Source organism: Lissotriton helveticus, chromosome 6 (genome assembly GCF_964261635.1).
Source record: "Lissotriton helveticus chromosome 6, aLisHel1.1, whole genome shotgun sequence".
NCBI lineage: Eukaryota > Metazoa > Chordata > Amphibia > Caudata > Salamandridae > Lissotriton > Lissotriton helveticus.
Window position 1 is genome coordinate 2,131,713,950 of NC_136067.1, and position 24,522 is coordinate 2,131,738,471.

Genomic DNA, 24,522 nt, shown 5'->3' on the forward strand with positions numbered 1-24,522 from the left:
AGGGGGCTACCTAAGGAGCCGGGACCTCTAACCTAATGGTGCGCGCAAGCTGACAATGACGTGTTACTAGGAGAAGCTGGGGGCTATGAACTCTGTGCTAGGAGTAGAGACTGAAGTCTGGAGAGTCAGGGCGACATGTACCTAAACCCTATCTAGTATCTGATGTTTAGAGGACATGTTGATATAAACTAAGAGTCAGGAGGGGAGAGGCTAACGGACTCTAAGACTGGAGCATGCATTATTCTACATGTAGTGCGTGTTGAGGAATATTAAATGACCATTAAATACAGTATTTCTCTTACATGGAGACGTAAAGGCTAGACAATGACGGAAACTATTGATGCGATTCAGTAGCTTAGGAATGCAGAGAAGGAGGGCTGGACTGATAACTAGAATCATAACATACTCTTGGCAGACTAACAGGCAGAGCCAGGCTGAGCCGGGCACTGTGAGGCAGGAAGTAAGTGAAGGGTCGAGGATACAGGTGGGGGCTGTATCGCTCCTCAGCGAGGGTTCAGGAGACAGGAGCTGAATCTGGTGTCCGGGCCCTTTTGAGGCCTAGAAACGGGGACTTTTCAATGAAATAACGTGCACACTGGGAAACGTGGCAACGTAACTTTACATAGGCCTGATATTCATAGTATTCACGAGAACTGGAAACTGGCATACTAGGGATGGACACAACTGTAATTGCATCTTTAATCGAACATGGGGAATACATATGCATATTAATCATGCACACATAACATAAGATGGAGGACACGTAGGGACACAGAACATGGCAAAATTTACTTTTCCACACTTGCCTCCTCGGATTTGAGGAAGAAAGAAGAAGGACCGAAGACCCATGCTGACCCACAAAGAAGAGGACGCCTACTGCTTTAACCCCAGCCCTACCGGCTTGTCACGACTCTGAGCTGCCTACAGCGTATCCAGCAGCCAGCAGACCCCCAGAGCCCCGATGACCTGCCCTACACTCACCTTACAGACTCCGTCTCCCGCGAGCACCGAATTTGCTCAACAAAGACTCCCAAGACCAGAATCTGGATTCAGGTGACTCCACCACTCTGCACCCGACGCCCACGGCCCGAGTTCGATTGACCCAACACCATGAGGAGGTCGCCCCAGGGATCCTGATCTGGTGATCCCCGACCTCCCTCAGGCTTCAAGACGATGCCTGCAGGGTCAACCTGAAAAGTCCTCCGGACTGAGATCGGAGCTGGTAAGAAAACCAGACGCCAGAAGACATCCCTGCACCTGACGCCCCATGGCTTTGGGCGGCCCGCCAACAGTGTCCAGGCATCCTGCAAGATCACAACTTACCTCTCCAGCTGGTGGTTTCCTTCAGGAAGTCTCCCTGCCAGAGCCTGCAGCAACTTCACAGAACTGGTCTCCATTGAAATGCACAGGGTCCCGATGTCTTTTTGGCACCCTGCACTCAGCCGCCCCAGTGCCGCTGCTGGTGCATTTCCTCTTCTGGACGTTGGCCCCTGCAGTGCTGACCTTAACCCCAGTAGCTTTGCTCCTACACCCGAGTGGCATGTTCGACTGCAGTCCCTAACTGAAGGCCCCCTTAACTCCATTGGCTAACATTGGGCCGTGCACTCTGCACCCGGCCAGCCCAGTGCCGCTGGTGGTGCAACTTTAGTGCCCATCTACACCGTGGGGAACCTTTGTCCTAACCCCAAACCTCCTACTCGTAAGTTGTTTACTTACCTGAGAAACCACTAACACTTTTTCTCCTTTAGGGACCCTTGTTATGAGATTTGGGGCCTAAAATGTTACAAGTGTTGAACTGATGTCTGTATGGAGAAAAGAGAAAGTAAACTGCAAAGCATAAAAAGTTTTACTTACCGTGTATTGTAAGAACCTTAGGTGTGGTATCCAGGCATACCACCTCCATTACTCAAAGTAATCTAAAAGTAACTAAAATGTATTGTAAATTGCAATATACAATCATAACTGTATTTTATTGTGAAGTCCTGCATTCCAAGTATATTTTACCTTTCTGTGCCAAGTTCTGCTTGGTTTTAGATTTAAAATACAAGTATACCTTTTTGTACTGGTTGGTCTAAATTCAGTCTCTGTGTGTGTGCTTTCAGTCGTGATTGAGTGAATACAACAAATGCTTAACACACCCTCTGGATAAGCCTAACTGCTCGCCCACACTACCACAAAGAGAGCTGTTGGTTCTTACCTCATTTAGCCTCTGCTATACCTCTGGGGACTCCCTGGACTCTGTGGACACAATACCTTACTTTGGTATGGTGTATACGGAGCCAGCCCGCTACATTGGTGGCAGCGGTGGGATGTAAAGCCTCTGGGGACTCCCTGGACTCTGTGGACACTATACCTTACTTTGGTACGGTGTACACCGAGCCAGCCCGCTACATTGGTGGCAGCGGTGGGATGTAAAGCCTCTTGGGACTCCCTGGACTCTGTGCACACTATACCTTACTTTGGTATGGTGTATACCGAGCCAGCTTCCTACACAGTGGTAGAAATCTCGTCATTCTGTCGCTTGGAGTTAACTGAACTGATCAGCAGAGTTCACCTATGAACCCTCCATGTTTGCACTGTAATGTTCTTTCTTTGTGTCACTAATTCATGTGAAAGCATGAACGCTGGGCAGGGTGTTATATTTAATAAAAGTGCCTTTTTTCTTGCTAGGTTATACAATTGTCAACAAACAACGTTTGTTCCGGATTGAACCGGATGTGGTGCCACATGCTAAGAAGCACGGGGGCCCCAAAGAAAGAGATCCGACCACAGGTGAGTGAGGAGCTGGAGCCACAAAGAAATCAGTCTGACTTCAGGCGAGCGAGGAGACTGTTGGGTAAACCTAGACTCTGGCTCAGCTCTGCAGGGTTTGCTTTCACACCAACAGGTGACACGAGTGAACGTAGTTCGATGCACCAACACTTGAATGTGAAAGACAGGTTTTTGTAACCCCGCAGAACTCCACCCAATACATAGTTGAAATGGCGTCCGTGCTTTTAGGTTACTAACAGTCCCTAAACAGGGAACCAAGGACACTGTAGTGATCAAAAACAAACCTTGTCTGTTCTCTTCAATCACAATTCACACAAAAGATGTATCAAGAAAAGATACTTTAAATAATAAGCATTTGCAATGCAATAGATCTCGCAGTTGTTAGAGTTTGAGCCATTGGCATTGTAAATGGCACTGCCTTTTATTTATGTTTTGGTTTTTAAAACGTAAATAAAAGGCATTGTCAATTACAATGCCAATAGGTTAAACTCTTGCAAATGCGAGACATTGCAAATAACAATGCCTTTTATTTATGTTTTTAAAAGGAAAATAAAAATAAAAGGCATTGTTATTTGCAATGTCAATAGCTCAAACTTGCGTCAATGCGAGACCTATTGCATTGCAAATGTCTCTTTTTGAAACTCAGGAGCAGCAACATCGTCGTGGTGTCAGCAGGGCTTTAAGTGGTAGTTTTTTCAGTATTATATACAACAAGCTATAGTTGCTGTTTATTTATATTATGCAACTAACAACTATTGACAAGCCAATAGTCCTGCCTTGTTGTAGGTATGATGTTATTTGTTGTATTATATCTGGAGGCAACGACAGAAACAGCAAAATACAAGTCGGCCGGCACACTGTGCTAATCACAGATTTTTAGTTTGTTAAAAATGCTTTTCACTTGGAACTTTAAACACGTTGCCTGAGGTAATAAGCAAAAGCCTGAAACAGTCCTTACAGTTGTGTAGAGTTTCATCCGTTGTTCCACACCACACGTTATGTCAACATTTTCTATTACTTCAGAGCACAAAGGCACGCAGTGTTCAATCCGATCTATGTGCGTTAGAGTAAGGAGGCTGCTGTGTGCCATTTAACTCAATCCTTTGTGTGACAGGCCCATTTGCACCCCAGCTTTGCATGAGAGTATATGCGCTCTCCTACCCCACAAAAAAACTTTCTAGAGCAGTGAGTGTGCAAGACTTCAGTCTGGTGTCACCCATCCATGCATGAGGCATTAGTCATTAAACAGCCCCCATTGAACAGCGGGGTGGACGGGACCCAAGGGGCAATTAAACACACTCTTGAAATATGTATTTTTGTGTACTCCGGGGAGAACTGGCATTTTGTGTCCGCGTAACAAATGAGATTTGCGAATCTGCATAGAATGCAACCCCCCCTCACACACGCACACACACATGTTCATTTTGTGCCCCCGGGAGAGACCGATTCTTGCAGAGCGATCTTCTGCTCCTATGCTGTGTATCTTCAGAAACCTGCTCATTGTGTGCCCCTGTAAAGAAATGTGTATTGTGTGCCGTGCATCATGTTGTGGCTACCCTCGCCTCATAAGTTTTATGTGTATACCTGGGAGAAGCCGGCACGTTGCGTACCCTAAGGGTATAGCTGCACATAGTGTAAGCTCCGTAGAAGATCTACACGTTGTGCGATCGGAGAGACGTCTGAATATACTGTATTCGAAAGAGAGTGCATATATTGTGTGCTTGTAGGTGTAATCTGTTCTGTGTGCGTACCACAGGAGAGATAGGCATGTTTTGCATCCTAAGACAAACCTGCACGTTTCTCCCGAAGTGGGAGGCCTGTCCAGTGTGACACCTGAAGAGATGAATAGTTGATCGCTGTATACAACATGTCCACGGGTGACATATGCGTTGTGTGCACCTATTGGAGTGATCTGCATATTGTGAACATATCATGAAAGAAAACGAATGATTGTACCTCAGTGCGGGTCCCTCACGATGTCTCCTTTCAGGAGAAACGCGCAGGGAGCTCCGTGTGGTGAGTTTCCCCGAGAAAGTTGCACCCCAGAAGAGATGTACTTATTGTGTATACAGTGCAATAAGCTTTATACAATGCACCCCAGGCGAGCCACGCCTTTTGTTTAACACTGAATCTGTAGATTTTGGTGGGGGCTACACACTTACGCCTTATGTAGAGTTTTCACTTCCACACACAGTATAGGAGAGGCGTGCATACGATGCGGCCAAGGAGAGCTGTACTTCCATCATTTTCACCCGCGTGCCATGTACCCTCGCGGTACACGTGTATTTATTACATGTGACATCTACATTTTGTGCGCCTCTGGTAGAGAGCAGCAGGTTGTGTGCCCCGGGCGATTTCTGTTTTTGTGTTTATTCTACAGACGTGTTTTTGCGTGCCACAGGGAGGCAGGTGTGTATTTCTCCCCCCACCTCCCCCGGAGCGAGATGTACCCCCTGCTGAAGCTGCTGGTTTGCAAGGCTGGGCCGGGGTACAGCTTGCCCTGACACAAGATGGTTTCTGGAGTGGGACTGGCATGTGGGACTCATTCACAATAAGAGGCTGGCAGTGCTCACTGATCTCAGAGAGCAGGAATGAGGCGGAGCATCAGGGAAAGGGCGGCCTCCGAGGGCTGCGTTAGGGACGCCGACTGCACAGTGCTACACTGGAGTCCAGGCAGCTCAGCGCTACCTGGGGCCCAGAGCGCCTACGTGTGTCTTGGAATAGAGGGGGCTGGATTTAATTCGGGGCACTGAACTGCCGGGGCTCGGGGCACTGAACTGCCGGGGCTCGGAACACTGACTATGAGCACACTGAATTGCACTGCATTTTGGGGAAAGTTGGCGGGTTTGAGTTGTATGTTGGGGGGCGTAGAACACCTGGGGTTGTGGTGTCCTTTGCTCCAGCCTGTGGTGTAATAACTGCAGAGATCCGGATCCCCAAGCACTATATAATGCGTGCACAAAAAAGTGCACTGCACTTTAGTGACTACACACCACCCCCAGTGCATTCCTAGATTTAGAGCTTTCCATGCACTGCATTGGGGTAAATGGTGGGGTGGAGGCTATTGAGGCTCATGGGGAGCTGCGCGTGATCCCTAATGCTGGGTGTGTCTATAACTAGTAGGTAGCCGTGGACCTGACCGTGGACGTGGCCTCACTATAAGATAGATGTAATACCCTATAATTATATTTATATAGCGCTTATTTTCCTGACTAGTGGTTGATGCGCTTTAATATGGCTCCGGCATGAGATGTTCTCTTTACAGTACACGGCAGAGGATGTGACCCTTGACCTTTGTCTCGCTCGGACTAAGAGAGACGGCGTGACCTGACGCCTGACACTTGTCTCACTGACATCCTGTGAGATGCACTTTGTTCCCCAGAGACAGTTTGTATATCTCTCTGGACGAGCCGTACTTTGAGACAGCCAGCGAGTCTGTGTAGCCGCTCTCACCGGGGGGAGGTCAGGTGGGGCACTTAGCTATGTCTCAAAGTTGAACGTTGCAGCCAGCTTCCTGCTCTGCACGCACTCCTGCGCGCTGCACCTGGACCCCTTGGGAAAGCTGTGTTTGGCCTGCTGTGTCGCCCCCACGCAGTGGTGTGCGGGGCATTTAGGGGGGGAGGGGTTCAGCGAGCAGCAGTTCTTTCAGCTCCGGGGCATCCACGGTGGGCTTTGGGCCAGGGGGTCGTTCAGTGCGGTGTGGCAGAACCCAGTTGTACCTATTGCCTTAAGGATGCACTTTGCTGCCCGGCTGCTTGTGACGCCTTCCACACGAGGGAGCAGCTGTGTTGTAGCAGGGCTGCTCTGATGGACTTCAAGTGAAGCGGCCTGCTGCTGCAGCCATTGCATCACACGGGCATTAGCAGAGAACGGGACTCGTAAATAAAAAAGTCAGCGCGCACCCTGCCAATCCCTAGTAAAACTGCTGCTCTCCTCTAAAGCTAAAGAAAACACAGCCTCGATCACAGTTTCCGACGGGCGGGGAGAGGGAAACTGAAAGCGCGCGATGCACGCGCAGTCAGCCTCCGGGAACAGGACGCGCGCGACCCAATCCCAAGGCGCTTGTCGGAATCCGACGCTGCCATAGACAATGCTGCGCGCGTGGCCAGCTCTCGTCTCCGCTCGTTGTCGGCTGAGCCGACAGCTATAGTTCTCTCAGCGAGAGCGCGCTTTTGCACGCTTTTCGCAGCAAGACCTAAAAAATGCATTTATTTCACCAAGTGAACCCTGTTCCTAAACACATCTAAAATAACCACACAAAATAAGATTAAAACAGCACGAATGCACATTGTGAACAACGGAAATAAACTTAACATTTCTTTCAAGGTTAAATTGTCATCAAAAAAACATAACACCCTAAAACCTACTCCTGTGCGCTGCACTGGGAGAGCAGGGAAAGTAGAATAATTTGCAGCTTGAATTTCTTAGGGAGAATGAGTGCACTTCATACCTTGTTTATATCAGAACGTAGCAACCCCCATGCATTACACCGAGGGAGGCACAGAATGCACCATCGAGGGACCCAAAGAAAGGCAGTACCCCAACCATGCATGCCCCCATAGGCTAGCAGCAGACGGGGAGCGTTCTGGTCTGATGCTTCTAGGTGCTACATATGGCTGCTGGTGAGCATTTTTGGGGTTAGAGTTCACAGGGAAGAGGATAGGGCACGGCAGAGAGGGTCAGACGTTCACTCAAAGCTCCTGCTGTCTGAGTGTGTGTTGTGTCGAGAGTGACTGACATGAGAGGGAATGCCAGCACTGCTCGGGACTCACTCGTGGCCCAATAGTCCCTCTATTGATGTCTTGTGCAGTCCACGTTGGGGTTTATCTGAGGATGCACTGCAGGCCTCTCCCAGGCTGTCCTGGCCTCACCTCTTGTTCCACGTTTCAGGCTCTGATCCTCTGTAAGGGGGGGCAGCACACCCAGTCTCAAACTTCATACTTATTAACACTGTATTACAATACGTTTGTCCATGGTCCTTCTGTGCACAGAGTAACAAGAAATACCAGGATTAGCACCGAAGAACCAGGACTGCAGTAAAATAAGCACAAACGAGGGCATTAAAATCACAAAAGGACCCCACCCTCCCCCGACTCGCTGTATGCACTGCAGACCTGAATATTTCCAAATGTGTCCTTTCTGGGCCGTGCAATCCCACACGTCAAAGTCGATTCACCCATCAAAGGTACTGGGCTAGTGCCGCACGGAGCTCAGGGGCGCCTGTGGCAGATCTCGGGGTACATCCCCCAGCCCCCCCGATGATACTGTACCGAGGAACCTTCCGCAGGAGGTAGACGCCTGTACAGTTCTCAGAAGGGCCATACCGGGGGGCTGGGGGGAAGATTGAACTGGATTAACTTATGCTCTGGGTTGTAGCGGAGTATCTGGTGCCAGGGCCTTGGTCAGTACTTTACTAGAGTACAGTACTCTAGTGACTGGTGGTGAGAGCTCTGCTGGAGTGCCATACTCTTGCCACCGGCCGGGACGATTTTAACAGAGTATGAGGTGGTGAAAAGGCAGGTTACCATTTTGTTTGCTTTGAACCCTTGTGTTTGCTTTGAACCCTTGTGTGCTTTTTCATTGGCAGGGTCTCCAATTCCAGTTCCTGATATTGTACTAAGACTGGAGGAAGTCAGGGCTGCAGAAGAGCGCCCCCTCAAACCTCAGAAGCTCGTGGTGGACTCTAGCCCCTGTGCAGGTGAGCTGAAGCCCTGAGCAACCGTACAGGGTCACTAGAAACTGTAAGGCGTCAGTAAAGGCAGGGGATAGTTACAACCAGTCCATCTTATTACAAGTGGGCACGAGTCAGAGGCCTGTGCATGACTGATGCGTTCATGTACAACATGCAGCTGATAGTGTGAGCCGGGGGGTGAGTCAAAGGCTTGTGCACGGCTGATGCGTTCATGTACAACATGCGGCTGATAGTGTGAGCCGGGGGGCGTGAGTCAAAGGCCTGTGCATGGCTGATGCGTTCATGTCCAACATGCGGCTGATAGTGTGTGCCGGGGCGTGAGTCAAAGGCCTGTGCGTGGCTGATGCGTTCATGTACAACATGCGGCTGATAGTGTGTGCCGGGGCGTGAGTCAAAGACCTGTGCGTGGCTGATGCGTTCATGTACAACATGCGGCTGATAGTGTGTGCCGGGGCGTGAGTCAAAGGCCTGTGCGTGGCTGATGCGTTCATGTACAACATGCGGCTGATAGTGTGAGCCGGGGGGTGAGTCAAAGGCCTGTGCGTGGCTGATGCGTTCATGTACAACATGCGGCTGATAATATGAGCCGGGGCGTGAGCCAAAGGCCTGTGTGTGGATGATGCGATCATGTACAACATGCGGCTGATAGTGTGTGCCGGGGCGTGAGTCAAAGGCCTGTGCGTGGCTGATGCGTTCATGTACAACATGCGGCTGATAATATGAGCCGGGGCGTGAGCCAAAGGCCTGTGTGTGGATGATGCGATCATGTACAACACGCAGCTGATAGTGTGAGCCAGGGGCGTGAGTCAAAGGTCTCTGCACGGCTGATGCGTTCATGTACAACATGCAGCTGATAGTATGTGCCGGGGCGTGAGTCAAAGGCCTGTGCATGGCTGATGCGTTCATGTCCAACATGCGGCTGATAGTGTGTGCCGGGGCGTGAGTCAAAGGCCTGTGCGTGGCTGATGCGTTCATGTACAACATGCGGCTGATAGTGTGAGCCGGGGGGTGAGTCAAAGGCCTGTGCGTGGCTGATGCGTTCATGTACAACATGCGGCTGATAATATGAGCCGGGGCGTGAGCCAAAGGCCTGTGTGTGGATGATGCGATCATGTACAACACGCAGCTGATAGTGTGAGCCAGGGGCGTGAGTCAAAGGTCTCTGCACGGCTGATGCGTTCATGTACAACATGCAGCTGATAGTATGTGCCGGGGCGTGAGTCAAAGGCCTGTGCATGGCTGATGCGTTCATGTCCAACATGCGGCTGATAGTGTGTGCCGGGGCGTGAGTCAAAGGCCTGTGCGTGGCTGATGCGTTCATGTACAACATGCGGCTGATAGTGTGAGCCACCGGTGTGAGTCAAAGGCCTGTGCGTGGCTGATGCGTTCATGTCCAACATGCGGCTGATAGTGTGAGCCAGGGCGTGAGTCAAAGGCCTGTGCGTGGCTGATGCGTTCATGTCCAACATGCAGCTGATAGTGTGAGCCGGGGGGTGAGTCAAAGGCCTGTGCGTGGCTGATGCGTTCATGTACAACATGCGGCTGATAATATGAGCCGGGGCGTGAGCCAAAGGCCTGTGTGTGGATGATGCGATCATGTACAACACGCAGCTGATAGTGTGAGCCAGGGGCGTGAGTCAAAGGTCTCTGCACGGCTGATGCGTTCATGTACAACATGCAGCTGATAGTATGTGCCGGGGCGTGAGTCAAAGGCCTGTGCATGGCTGATGCGTTCATGTCCAACATGCGGCTGATAGTGTGTGCCGGGGCGTGAGTCAAAGGCCTGTGCGTGGCTGATGCGTTCATGTACAACATGCGGCTGATAGTGTGAGCCACCGGTGTGAGTCAAAGGCCTGTGCGTGGCTGATGCGTTCATGTCCAACATGCGGCTAATAGTGTGAGCCAGGGCGTGAGTCAAAGGCCTGTGCGTGGCTGATGCGTTCATGTCCAACATGCAGCTGATAGTGTGAGCCGGGGAGTGAGTCAAAGGCCTGTGCGTGGCTGATGCGTTCATGTACAACATGCAGCTGATAGTGTGAGCCGGGGCGTGAGTCAAAGGCCTGTGCACGGCTGATGCGTTCATGTACAACATGTGGCTGATAGTGTGAGCCACCGGCGTGCGTCAAAGGCCTGTGCATGGCTGATGCGTTCATGTACAACATGCGGCTGATAGTGTGAGCCGGGGCGTGAGTCAAAGGCCTGTGCACGGCTGATGCGTTCATGTACAACATGCGGCTGATAGTGTGAGCCGGGGCGTGAGTCAAAGGCCTGTGCACGGCTGATGCGTTCATGTACAACATGCGGCTGATAGTGTGAGCCACCGGTGTGAGTCAAAGGCCTGTGCGTGGCTGATGCGTTCATGTCCAACATGCGGCTGATAGTGTGAGCCAGGGCGTGAGTCAAAGGCCTGTGCGTGGCTGATGCGTTCATGTCCAACATGCAGCTGATAGTGTGAGCCGGGGGGTGAGTCAAAGGCCTGTGCGTGGCTGATGCGTTCATGTACAACATGCGGCTGATAATATGAGCCGGGGCGTGAGCCAAAGGCCTGTGTGTGGATGATGCGATCATGTACAACACGCAGCTGATAGTGTGAGCCAGGGGCGTGAGTCAAAGGTCTCTGCACGGCTGATGCGTTCATGTACAACATGCAGCTGATAGTATGTGCCGGGGCGTGAGTCAAAGGCCTGTGCATGGCTGATGCGTTCATGTCCAACATGCGGCTGATAGTGTGTGCCGGGGCGTGAGTCAAAGGCCTGTGCGTGGCTGATGCGTTCATGTACAACATGCGGCTGATAGTGTGAGCCACCGGTGTGAGTCAAAGGCCTGTGCGTGGCTGATGCGTTCATGTCCAACATGCGGCTGATAGTGTGAGCCAGGGCGTGAGTCAAAGGCCTGTGCGTGGCTGATGCGTTCATGTCCAACATGCAGCTGATAGTGTGAGCCGGGGGGTGAGTCAAAGGCCTGTGCGTGGCTGATGCGTTCATGTACAACATGCGGCTGATAATATGAGCCGGGGCGTGAGCCAAAGGCCTGTGTGTGGATGATGCGATCATGTACAACACGCAGCTGATAGTGTGAGCCAGGGGCGTGAGTCAAAGGTCTCTGCACGGCTGATGCGTTCATGTACAACATGCAGCTGATAGTATGTGCCGGGGCGTGAGTCAAAGGCCTGTGCATGGCTGATGCGTTCATGTCCAACATGCGGCTGATAGTGTGTGCCGGGGCGTGAGTCAAAGGCCTGTGCGTGGCTGATGCGTTCATGTACAACATGCGGCTGATAGTGTGAGCCACCGGTGTGAGTCAAAGGCCTGTGCGTGGCTGATGCGTTCATGTCCAACATGCGGCTGATAGTGTGAGCCAGGGCGTGAGTCAAAGGCCTGTGCGTGGCTGATGCGTTCATGTCCAACATGCAGCTGATAGTGTGAGCCGGGGAGTGAGTCAAAGGCCTGTGCGTGGCTGATGCGTTCATGTACAACATGCAGCTGATAGTGTGAGCCGGGGCGTGAGTCAAAGGCCTGTGCACGGCTGATGCGTTCATGTACAACATGTGGCTGATAGTGTGAGCCACCGGCGTGCGTCAAAGGCCTGTGCATGGCTGATGCGTTCATGTACAACATGCGGCTGATAGTGTGAGCCGGGGCGTGAGTCAAAGGCCTGTGCACGGCTGATGCGTTCATGTACAACATGCGGCTGATAGTGTGAGCCGGGGCGTGAGTCAAAGGCCTGTGCACGGCTGATGCGTTCATGTACAACATGCGGCTGATAGTGTGAGCCACCGGTGTGAGTCAAAGGCCTGTGCGTGGCTGATGCGTTCATGTCCAACATGCGGCTGATAGTGTGAGCCAGGGCGTGAGTCAAAGGCCTGTGCGTGGCTGATGCGTTCATGTCCAACATGCAGCTGATAGTGTGAGCCGGGGGGTGAGTCAAAGGCCTGTGCGTGGCTGATGCGTTCATGTACAACATGCGGCTGATAATATGAGCCGGGGCGTGAGCCAAAGGCCTGTGTGTGGATGATGCGATCATGTACAACACGCAGCTGATAGTGTGAGCCAGGGGCGTGAGTCAAAGGTCTCTGCACGGCTGATGCGTTCATGTACAACATGCAGCTGATAGTATGTGCCGGGGCGTGAGTCAAAGGCCTGTGCATGGCTGATGCGTTCATGTCCAACATGCGGCTGATAGTGTGTGCCGGGGCGTGAGTCAAAGGCCTGTGCGTGGCTGATGCGTTCATGTACAACATGCGGCTGATAGTGTGAGCCACCGGTGTGAGTCAAAGGCCTGTGCGTGGCTGATGCGTTCATGTCCAACATGCGGCTGATAGTGTGAGCCAGGGCGTGAGTCAAAGGCCTGTGCGTGGCTGATGCGTTCATGTCCAACATGCAGCTGATAGTGTGAGCCGGGGAGTGAGTCAAAGGCCTGTGCGTGGCTGATGCGTTCATGTACAACATGCAGCTGATAGTGTGAGCCGGGGCGTGAGTCAAAGGCCTGTGCACGGCTGATGCGTTCATGTACAACATGTGGCTGATAGTGTGAGCCACCGGCGTGCGTCAAAGGCCTGTGCATGGCTGATGCGTTCATGTACAACATGCGGCTGATAGTGTGAGCCGGGGCGTGAGTCAAAGGCCTGTGCACGGCTGATGCGTTCATGTACAACATGCGGCTGATAGTGTGAGCCGGGGCGTGAGTCAAAGGCCTGTGCACGGCTGATGCGTTCATGTACAACATGCAGCTGACAGTATGAGCCGGGGCGTGAGTCAAAGGCCTGTGCGTGGCTGATGCGTTCATGTACAACATGCGGCTGATAGTGTGAGCCGGGGCGTGAGTCAAAGGCCTGTGCGTGACTGATGCATTCATGTACAACATGCGGCTGATAGTGTGAGCCGGGGGCGTGAGTCAAAGGCCTGTGCACGCTGATGCGTTCATGTACAACATGCGGCTGATAGTGTGAGCCGGGGCGTGAGTCAAAGGCCTGTGCACGGCTGATGCGTTCATGTCCAACATGCGGCTGATAGTGTGAGCCAGGGCGTGAGTCAAAGGCCTGTGCGTGGCTGATACGTTCATGTACAACATGCGACTGATAGTATGGGCCGGGGCGTGAGTCAAAGGCCTGTGCGTGGCTGATGCGTTCATGTCCAACATGCGGCTGATAGTGTGAGCCGGGGGCGTGAGTCAAAGGCCTGTGCACGGTTGATGCGTTCATGTACAACATGCGGCTGATAGTGTGATCCGGGGCGTGAGTCAAAGGCCTGTCCGCGGCTGATGCGTTCATGTACAACATGCGGCTGATAGTGTGAGCCGGTGCGTGAGTCAAAGGCCTGTGCACGGCTGATGCGTTCATGTCCAACATGCGGCTGATAGTGTGAGCCGGGGGCGTGAGTCAAAGGCCTGTGCGTGGCTGATGCGTTCATGTACAACATGCAGCTGATAGTGTGAGCCGGTGCGTGAGTCAAAGGCCTGTGCACGGCTGATGCGTTCATGTACAACATGCGGCTGATAGTGTGAGCCGGGGGTGAGTCAAAGGCCTGTGCATGGCTGATGCGTTCATGTACAACATGCGGCTGATAGTATGAGCCGGGGCGTGAGTCAAAGGCCTGTGCGTGGCTGATGCGTTCATGTACAACATGCAGCTGATAGTGTGAGCCGGGGCGTGAGTCAAAGGCCTGTGCACGGCTGATGCGTTCATGTACAACATGCGGCTGATAGTGTGAGCCAGGGGCGTGAGTCAAAGGCCTGTGCGTGGCTGATGCGTTCATGTCCAACATGCGGCTGATAGTGTGAGCCAGGGCGTGAGTCAAAGGCCTGTGCGTGGCTGATGCGTTCATGTACAACATGCGGCTGATAGTGTGAGCCACCGGTGTGAGTCAAAGGCCTGTGCGTGGCTGATGCGTTCATGTCCAACATGCGGCTGATAGTGTGAGCCAGGGCGTGAGTCAAAGGCCTGTGCGTGGCTGATGCGTTCATGTCCAATATGCAGCTGATAGTGTGAGCCGGGGGCGTGAGTCAAAGGCCTCTGCGTGGCTGATGCGTTCATGTACAACATACAGCTGATAGTGTGAGCCGGGGCGTGAGTCAAAGGCCTGTGCACGGCTGATGCGTTCATGTACAACATGCAGCTGATAGTGTGAGCCGGGGCGTGAGTCAAAGGCCTGTGCGTGGCTGATGCGTTCATGTACAACATGCGGCTGATAGTGTGAGCCGGGGCGTGAGTCAAAGGCCTGTGCACGGCTGATGCGTTCATGTACAACATGCAGCTGATAGTGTGAGCCGGGGGCGTGAGTCAAAGGCCTGTGCACGGCTGATGCGTTCATGTACAACATGCGGCTGATAGTGTGAGCCGGGGCGTGAGTCAAAGGCCTGTGCACGGCTGATGCGTTCATGTACAACATGCGGCTGATAGTGTGAGCCGGGGCGTGAGTCAAAGGCCTGTGCGTGGCTGATGCGTTCATGTACAACATGCAGCTGACAGTATGAGCCGGGGCGTGAGTCAAAGGCCTGTGCGTGGCTGATGCGTTCATGTACAACATGCAGCTGATAGTGTGAGTCAAAGGCCTCTGCGTGGCAGATGCGTTCATGTACAACATGCGGCTGATAGTGTGAGCCGGGGCGTGAGTCAAAGGCCTCTGCGTGGCTGGTGCGTTCATGTACAACATGCGGCTGATAGTGTGAGCCGGGGCGTGAGTCAAAGGCCTGTGCGTGACTGATGCATTCATGTACAACATGCGGCTGATAGTGTGAGCCGGGGGCGTGAGTCAAAGGCCTGTGCACGCTGATGCGTTCATGTACAACATGCGGCTGATAGTGTGAGCCAGGGGCGTGAGTCAAAGGCCTGTGCACGCTGATGCGTTCATGTACAACATGCAGCTGAGGGGGGGAGCCGGGGGCGTGAGTCAAAGGCCTGTGCACGGCTGATGCGTTCATGTCCAACATGCGGCTGATAGTGTGAGCCAGGGCGTGAGTCAAAGGCCTGTGCGTGGCTGATACGTTCATGTACAACATGCGACTGATAGTATGGGCCGGGGCGTGAGTCAAAGGCCTGTGCGTGGCTGATGCGTTCATGTCCAACATGCGGCTGATAGTGTGAGCCGGGGGCGTGAGTCAAAGGCCTGTGCACGGTTGATGCGTTCATGTACAACATGCGGCTGATAGTGTGATCCGGGGCGTGAGTCAAAGGCCTGTCCGCGGCTGATGCGTTCATGTACAACATGCGGCTGATAGTGTGAGCCGGGGCGTGAGTCAAAGGCCTGTGCACGGCTGATGCGTTCATGTCCAACATGCGGCTGATAGTGTGAGCCGGGGGCGTGAGTCAAAGGCCTGTGCGTGGCTGATGCGTTCATGTACAACATGCAGCTGATAGTGTGAGCCGGGGGCGTGAGTCAAAGGCCTGTGCGTGGCTGATGCGTTCATGTACAACATGCAGCTGATAGTGTGAGCCGGTGCGTGAGTCAAAGGCCTGTGCACGGCTGATGCGTTCATGTACAACATGCGGCTGATAGTGTGAGCCGGGGCGTGAGTCAAAGGCCTGTGCATGGCTGATGCGTTCATGTACAACATGCGGCTGATAGTATGAGCCGGGGCGTGAGTCAAAGGCCTGTGCGTGGCTGATGCGTTCATGTCCAACATGCGGCTGATAGTGTGAGCCAGGGGCGTGAGTCAAAGGCCTATGCACGGCTGATGCGTTCATGTACAACATGTGGCTGATAGTGTGAGCCGGGGCGTGAGTCAAAGGCCTGTGCGTGGTTGATGCGTTCATGTACAACACGCAGCTGATAGTGTGAGCCAGGGCGCGAGTCAAAGGCCTGTGCACGGCTGATGCGTTCATATACAACATGCGGCTGATAGTGTGAGCCGGGTGTGAGTCAAAGGCCTGTGCACGGCTGATGCGTTCATGTCCAACATGCAGCTGAGGGGGGGAGCCGGGGGCGTGAGTCAAAGGCCTGTGCGTGGCTGATGCATTCATGTCCAACATGCGGCTGATTGTGTGAGCCGGGGGCGTGAGTCAAAGGCCTGTGCGTGGCTGATGCGTTCATGTACAACATGCGGCTGATAGTATGAGTCAGGGGCGTGAGTCAAAGGCCTGTGCGTGGCTGATGCGTTCATGTACAGCATGCAGCTGATAGTGTGAGCCGGGGGCGTGATTCAAAGGCCTGTGCGTGGCTGATGCGTTCATGTCCAACATGCGGCTGATAGTGTGAGCCGGGGCGTGAGTCAAAGACCTGTACACGGCTGATGCGTTTATGTCCAACACGCGGCTGATAGTGTGAGCCGGGGCGTGAGTCAAAGGCCTGTGCACGGCTGATGCGTTCATGTACAACATGCAGCTGATAGTGTGAGCCGGGGCGTGAGTCAAAGGCCTGTGCGTGGCTGATGCGTTCATGTACAACATGCGGCTGATAGTGTGAGCCGGGGCGTGAGTCAAAGGCCTGTGCACGGCTGATGCGTTCATGTACAACATGCAGCTGACAGTATGAGCCGGGGCGTGAGTCAAAGGCCTGTGCGTGGCTGATGCGTTCATGTACAACATGCAGCTGATAGTGTGAGTCAAAGTCCTGTGCGTGGCTGATGCGTTCATGTACAACATGCGGCTGATAGTGTGAGCCGGGGCGTGAGTCAAAGGCCTCTGCGTGGCTGATGCGTTCATGTACAACATGCGGCTGATAGTGTGAGCCGGGGCGTGAGTCAAAGGCCTGTGCGTGACTGATGCATTCATGTACAACATGCGGCTGATAGTGTGAGCCGGGGGCGTGAGTCAAAGACCTGTGCACGCTGATGCGTTCATGTACAACATGCGGCTGATAGTGTGAGCCGGGGCGTGAGTCAAAGGCCTGTGCACGGCTGATGCGTTCATGTCCAACATGCGGCTGATAGTGTGAGCCAGGGCGTGAGTCAAAGGCCTGTGCGTGGCTGATACGTTCATGTACAACATGCGACTGATAGTATGGGCCGGGGCGTGAGTCAAAGGCCTGTGCGTGGCTGATGCGTTCATGTCCAACATGCGGCTGATAGTGTGAGCCGGGGGCGTGAGTCAAAGGCCTGTGCACGGTTGATGCGTTCATGTACAACATGCGGCTGATAGTGTGATCCGGGGCGTGAGTCAAAGGCCTGTCCGCGGCTGATGCGTTCATGTACAACATGCGGCTGATAGTGTGAGCCGGGGCGTGAGTCAAAGGCCTGTGCACGGCTGATGCGTTCATGTCCAACATGCGGCTGATAGTGTGAGCCGGGGGCGTGAGTCAAAGGCCTGTGCGTGGCTGATGCGTTCATGTACAACATGCAGCTGATAGTGTGAGCCGGGGGCGTGAGTCAAAGGCCTGTGCGTGGCTGATGCGTTCATGTACAACATGCAGCTGATAGTGTGAGCCGGTGCGTGAGTCAAAGGCCTGTGCACGGCTGATGCGTTCATGTACAACACGCAGCTGATAGTGTGAGCCGGGGCGTGAGTCAAAGGCCTGTGCATGGCTGATGCGTTCATGTACAACATGCGGCTGATAGTATGAGCCGGGGCGTGAGTCAAAGGCCTGTGCGTGGCTGATGCGTTCATGTCCAACATGCGGCTGATAGTGTGAGCCAGGGGCGTGAGTCAAAGGCCTATGCACGGCTGATGCGTTCATGTACAACATGTGGCTGATAGTGTGAGCCGGGGCGTGAGTCAAAGGCCTGTGCGTGGTTGATGCGTTCATGTACAACACGCAGCTGATAGTGTGAGCCAGGGCGTGAGTCAAAGGCCTGTGCACGGCTGATGCGTTCATATACAACATGCGGCTGATAGTGTGAGCCGGGTGTGAGTCAAAGGCCTGTGCACGGCTGATGCGTTCATGTCCAACATGCAGCTGAGGGGGGGAGCCGGGGGCGTGAGTCAAAGGCCTGTGCGTGGCTGATGCATTCATGTCCAACATGCGGCTGATTGTGTGAGCCGGGGGCGTGAGTCAAAGGCCTGTGCGTGGCTGATGCGTTCATGTACAACATGCGGCTGATAGTATGAGTCAGGGGCGTGAGTCAAAGGCCTGTGCATGGCTGATGCGTTCATGTACAACATGCGGCTGATAGTGTGAGCCAGGGGCGTGAATCAAAGGCCTGTGCACGGCTGATGCGTTCATGTACAACATGCGGCTGATAGTGTGAGCCGGGGGAGTGAGTCAAAGGCCTGTGCACGGCTGATGCATTCATGTACAACATGCGGCCGATAGTATGCGCCGGGGGCGTGAGTCTAAGGCCTGTGCGTGGCTGATGCGTTCATGTACAACATGCAGCTGATAGTGTGAGCCAGGGGCGTGAGTCAAAGGCCTGTGCGTGGCTGATGCGTTCATGTACAGCATGCAGCTGATAGTGTGAGCCGGGGGCGTGATTCAAAGGCCTGTGCGTGGCTGATGCGTTCATGTCCAACATGCGGCTGATAGTGTGAGCCGGGGCGTGAGTCAAAGACCTGTACACGGCTGATGCGTTTATGTCCAACACGCGGCTGATAGTGTGAGCCAGGGGCGTGAGTCAAAGGCCTGTGCACGGCTGATGCGTTCATGTACAACATGCAGCTGATAGTGTGAGCCGGGGGCGTGAGTCAAAGGCCTGTGCACGGCTGATGCGTTCATGTACAACATGCGGCTGATAGTGTGAGCCACCGGTGTGAGTCAAAGGCCTGTGCGTGGCTGATGCGTTCATGTCCAACATGCGGCTGATAGTGTGAGCCAGGGCGTGAGTCAAAGGCCTGTGCGTGGCTGATGTGTTCATGTCCAACATGCAGCTGATAGTGTGAGCCGGGGGCGTGAGTCAAAGGCCTCTGCGTGGCTGATGCGTTCATGTACAACATGCAGCTGATAGTGTGAGCCAGGGCGTGAGTCTAAGGCCTGTGCGTGGCTGATGCGTTCATGTACAACATGTGGCTGATAGTGTGAGCCACCGGCGTGCGTCAAAGGCCTGTGCATGGCTGATGCGTTCATGTACAACATGCGGCTGATAGTGTGAGCCGGGGCGTGAGTCAAAGGCCTGTGCACGGCTGATGCGTTCATGTACAACATGCGGCTGATAGTGTGAGCCGGGGCGTGAGTCAAAGGCCTGTGCATGGCTGATGCGTTCATGTACAACATGCAGCTGATAGTGTGAGCCGGGGAGTGAGTCAAAGGCCTGTGCACGGCTGATGCGTTCATGTACAACATGCGGCTGAGGGGGGGAGCCGGGGGGTGAGTCAAAGGCCTGTGCACGGCTGATGCGTTCATGTACAACATGCGGCTGAGGGGGGGAGCCGGGGAGTGAGTCAAAGGCCTGTGCATGGCTGATGCGTTCATGTACAACATGCGACTGATAGTGTGAGCCGGGGGGTGAGTCAAAGGCCTGTGCACGGCTGATGCATTCATGTACAACATGCGGCTGATAGTATGAACCGGGGGCGTGAGTCAAAGGCCTGTGCACGGCTGATGCGTTTATGTACAACATGCAGCTGATAGTGTGAGCCGGGGTGTGAGTCAAAGGCCTGTGCGTGGCTGATGCGTTCATGTACAACATGCAGCTGAGGGGGGGAGCCGGGGGCGTGAGTCAAAGGCCTGTGCGTGGCTGATGCGTTCATGTACAACATGCGGCTGATAGTATGAGCCAGGGGCGTGAGTCAAAGGCCTGTGCGTGGCTGATGCGTTCATGTCCAACATGCAGCTGATAGTATGAGCCGGGGCGTGAGTCAAAGGCCTGTGCGTGGCTGATGCGTTCATGTCCAACATGCAGCTGATAGTGTGAGCCGGGGGCGTGAGTCAAACGCCTGTGCATGACTGATGCGTTCATGTACAACATGCAGCTGATAGTGTGAGCCTGGGCGTGAGTCAAAGGTCTGTGCGTGGCTGATGCTTTCATGTACAACATGCGGCTGATAGTGTGAGCCACCGGTGTGAGTCAAAGGCCTGTGCGTGGCTGATGCGTTCATGTACAACATGCGGCTGATAGTGTGTGCCGGGGCGTGAGTCAAAGGCCTGTGCGTGGCTGATGCGTTCATGTACAACATGCGGCTGATAGTGTGTGCCGGGGTGTGAGTCAAAGGCCTGTGCATGGCTGATGCGTTCATGTACAACATGCAGCTGATAGTATGAGTCAGGGGCGTGAGTCAAAGGCCTGTGCGTGGCTGATGCGTTCATGTACAACATGCAGCTGATAGTGTGAGCCGGTGTGTGAGGCAAAGGCCTTTGCACGGCTGATGCGTTCATGTACAACATGCGGCTGATAGTGTGAGCCGGGGGTGAGTCAAAGGCCTGTGCACGGCTGATGCGTTCATGTACAACATGCAGCTGATAGTGTGAGCCGGGGGCGTGAGTCAAAGGCCTGTGCACGGCTGATGCGTTCATGTCCAACATGCGGCTGATAGTGTGAGCCGGGGCGTGAGTCAAAGGCCTGTGCACGGCTGATGCGTTCATGTACAACATGCAGCTGGTAGTATGAGCCACCGGTGTGAGTCAAAGGCCTGTGCACGGCTGATGCGTTCATGTACAACACGCGGCTGATAGTGTGAGCCAGGGGCGTGAGTCAAAGGCCTGTGCATGGCAGATGCGTTCATGTACAACATGCGGCTGATAGTGTGAGCCGGGGCGTGAGTCAAAGGCCTGTGCGTGACTGATGCATTCATGTACAACATGCGGCTGATAGTGTGAGCCAGGGGCGTGAGTCAAAGGCCTGTGCACGGCTGATGCGTTCATGTCCAACATGCAGCTGATAGTGTGAGCCGCGGGCGTGAGTCAAAGACCTGTGCACGGCTGATGCATTCATGTACAAAATGCGGCTTATAGTGTGAGTCGGGGAGTGAGTCAAAGGCCTGTGCACGGCTGATGCGTTCATGTACAACATGCGGCTGATAGTGTGAGCCAGGGCGTGAGTCAAAGGCCTGTGCACGGCTGATGCATCCATGTACAACATGCGGCTTATAGTGTGAGCCGGGGAGTGAGTCAAAGGCCTGTGCACGGCTGATGCGTTCATGTACAACATGCGGCTGATAGTGTGAGCCAGGGCGTGAGTCAAAGGCCTGTGCACGGCTGATGCGTTTATGTCCAACATGCGGCTGATAGTGTGAGCCGGGGCATGAGTCAAAGGCCTGTGCACGGCTGATGCGTTTATGTCCAACATGCGGCTGATAGTGTGAGCCAGGGGCGTGAGTCAAAGGCCTGTGCGTGGCTGATGCGTTTATGTCCAACATGCAGCTGATAGTGTGAGCCGGGGCATGAGTCAAAGGCCTGTGCACGGCTGATGCGTTTATGTCCAACATGCGGCTGATAGTGTGAGCCGGGGCATGAGTCAAAGGCCTGTGCACGGCTGATGCGTTTATGTTCAACATGCGGCTGATAGTGTGAGCCGGGGCGTGAGTCAAAGGCCTGTGCGTGGCTGATGCGTTCATGTACAACATGCAGCTGATAGTGTGAGCCGGGGGCGTGAGTCAAAGGCCTGTGCACGGCTGATGCGTTCATGTACAACATGCAGCTGATAGTGTGAGCCGGGGGCGTGAGTCAAAGGCCTGTGCGTGGCTGATGCGTTCATGTACAACATGCAGCTGATAGTGTGAGCCGGGGGCGTGAGTCAAAGGCCTGTGCGTGACTGATGCATTCATGTACAACATGCGGCTGATAGTGTGAGCCGGGGGCGTGAGTCAAAGGCCTGTGCACGGCTGATGCGTTCATGTCCAACATGCGGCTGATAGTGTGAGCCGGGGCATGAGTCAAAGGCCTGTGCACGGCTGATGCGTTTATGTCCAACATGCGGCTGATAGTGTGAGCCGGGGCATGAGTCAAAGGCCTGTGCGTGGCTGATGCGTTCATGTACAACATGCAGCTGACAGTATGAGCCGGGGCGTGAGTCAAAGGCCTGTGCACGGCTGATGCGTTCATGTCCAACATGCGGCTGATAGTGTGAGCCACCGGTGTGAGTCAAAGGCCTGTGCGTGGCTGATGCGTTCATGTACAACATGTGGCTGATAGTGTGAGCCGGGCGTGAGTCTAAGGCCTGTGCGTGACTGATGCATTCATGTACAACATGCGGCTGATAGTGTGAGCCGGGGGCGTGAGTCTAAGGCCTGTGCACGGTTGATGCGTTCATGTACAACATGCGGCTGATAGTATGAGCCGGGGCGTGAGTCAAAGGCCTGTGCACGGCTGATGCGTTTATGTCCAACATGCGGCTGATAGTGTGAGCCGGGGGCGTGAGTCAAAGGCCTGTGCGTGGCTGATGCGTTCATGTACAACATGCAGCTGATAGTGTGACTCAGGGGCGTGAGTCAAAGGCCTGTGCACGGCTGATGCGTTCATGTCCAACATGCGGCTGATAGTGTGAGCCAGGGCGTGAGTCAAAGGCCTGTGCGTGGCTGATACGTTCATGTACAACATGCAGCTGATAGTGTGAGCCGGGGGCGTGAGTCAAAGGCCTGTGCGTGGCTGATGCGTTCATGTACAACATGCAGCTGATAGTGTGACTCAGGGGCGTGAGTCAAAGGCCTGTGCACGGCTGATGCGTTCATGTACAACATGCAGCTGATAGTGTGAGCCGGGGCGTGAGTCAAAGGCCTGTGCGTGGCTGATGCGTTCATGTACAACATGCAGCTGAGGGGGGGAGCCGGGGCGTGAGTCAAAGGCCTGTGCACGGCTGATGCGTTCATGTACAACATGCAGCTGATAGTGTGAGCCGGGGCGTGAGTCAAAGGCCTGTGCGTGGCTGATGCGTTCATGTACAACATGCAGCTGATAGTGTGAGCCGGGGCGTGAGTCAAAGGCCTGTGCGTGGCTGATGCGTTCATGTACAACACGCGGCTGATAGTGTGAGCCAGGGGCGTGAGTCAAAGGCCTGTGCATGGCTGATGCGTTCATGTACAACATGCAGCTGATAGTGTGAGCCGGGGCGTGAGTCAAAGGCCTGTGCGTGGCTGATGCGTTCATGTACAACACGCGGCTGATAGTGTGAGCCAGGGGCGTGAGTCAAAGGCCTGTGCGTGGCTGATGCGTTCATGTCCAACATGCAGCTGATAGTGTGAGCCGGGGCGTGAGTCAAAGGCCTGTGCGTGGCTGATGCGTTCATGTACAACATGCAGCTGATAGTGTGAGCCGGGGGCGTGAGTCAAAGACCTGTGCGTGGCTGATGCTTTCATGTACAACATGCGACTGATAGTGTGACTCAGGGGCGTGAGTCAAAGGCCTGTGCACGGCTGATGCGTTCATGTCCAACATGCGGCTGATAGTGTGAGCCAGGGCGTGAGTCAAAGGCCTGTGCGTGGCTGATACGTTCATGTACAACATGCAGCTGATAGTGTGAGCCGGGGGCGTGAGTCAAAGGCCTGTGCGTGGCTGATGCGTTCATGTACAACATGCAGCTGATAGTGTGACTCAGGGGCGTGAGTCAAAGGCCTGTGCACGGCTGATGCGTTCATGTACAACATGCAGCTGATAGTGTGAGCCGGGGCGTGAGTCAAAGGCCTGTGCGTGGCTGATGCGTTCATGTACAACATGCAGCTGATAGTGTGAGCCGGGGCGTGAGTCAAAGGCCTGTGCACGGCTGATGCGTTCATGTACAACATGCAGCTGATAGTGTGAGCCACCGGTGTGAGTCAAAGGCCTGTGCGTGGCTGATGCGTTCATGTCCAACATGCGGCTGATAGTGTGAGCCAGGGCGTGAGTCAAAGGCCTGTGCGTGGCTGATGCGTTCATGTCCAACATGCGGCTGATAGTGTGAGCCGGGGCGTGAGTCAAAGGCCTGTGCACGGCTGATGCGTTCATGTACAACATGCAGCTGATAGTGTGAGCCACCGGTGTGAGTCAAAGGCCTGTGCGTGGCTGATGCGTTCATGTCCAACATGCGGCTGATAGTGTGAGCCAGGGCGTGAGTCAAAGGCCTGTGCACGGCTGATGCGTTCATGTACAACATGCAGCTGATAGTGTGAGCCGGGGCGTGAGTCAAAGGCCTGTGCACGGCTGATGCGTTCATGTACAACATGCGGCTGATAGTGTGAGCCGGGGCGTGAGTCAAAGGCCTGTGCGTGGCTGATGCGTTCATGTACAACACGCAGCTGATAGTGTGAGCCGGGGCGTGAGTCAAAGGCCTGTGCACGGCTGATG

At 54.1% G+C, this 24,522-nt stretch overlaps 1 protein-coding gene across 1 annotated transcript in view; it reads left to right on the top strand.

Moving 5' to 3' along the window:
• The window catches only part of LOC144764111 (uncharacterized), a 181,368-nt gene that overhangs the window by 55,915 nt on the left and 100,931 nt on the right, over positions 1 to 24,522 (top strand). Inside the window, exons 4-5 of the mRNA XM_078650280.1 lie at positions 2,671 to 2,772; positions 8,360 to 8,470. Coding sequence (XP_078506406.1) covers positions 2,671 to 2,772; positions 8,360 to 8,470 — 213 coding nt within the window. The remainder of the gene's footprint in view (positions 1 to 2,670; positions 2,773 to 8,359; positions 8,471 to 24,522) is intronic.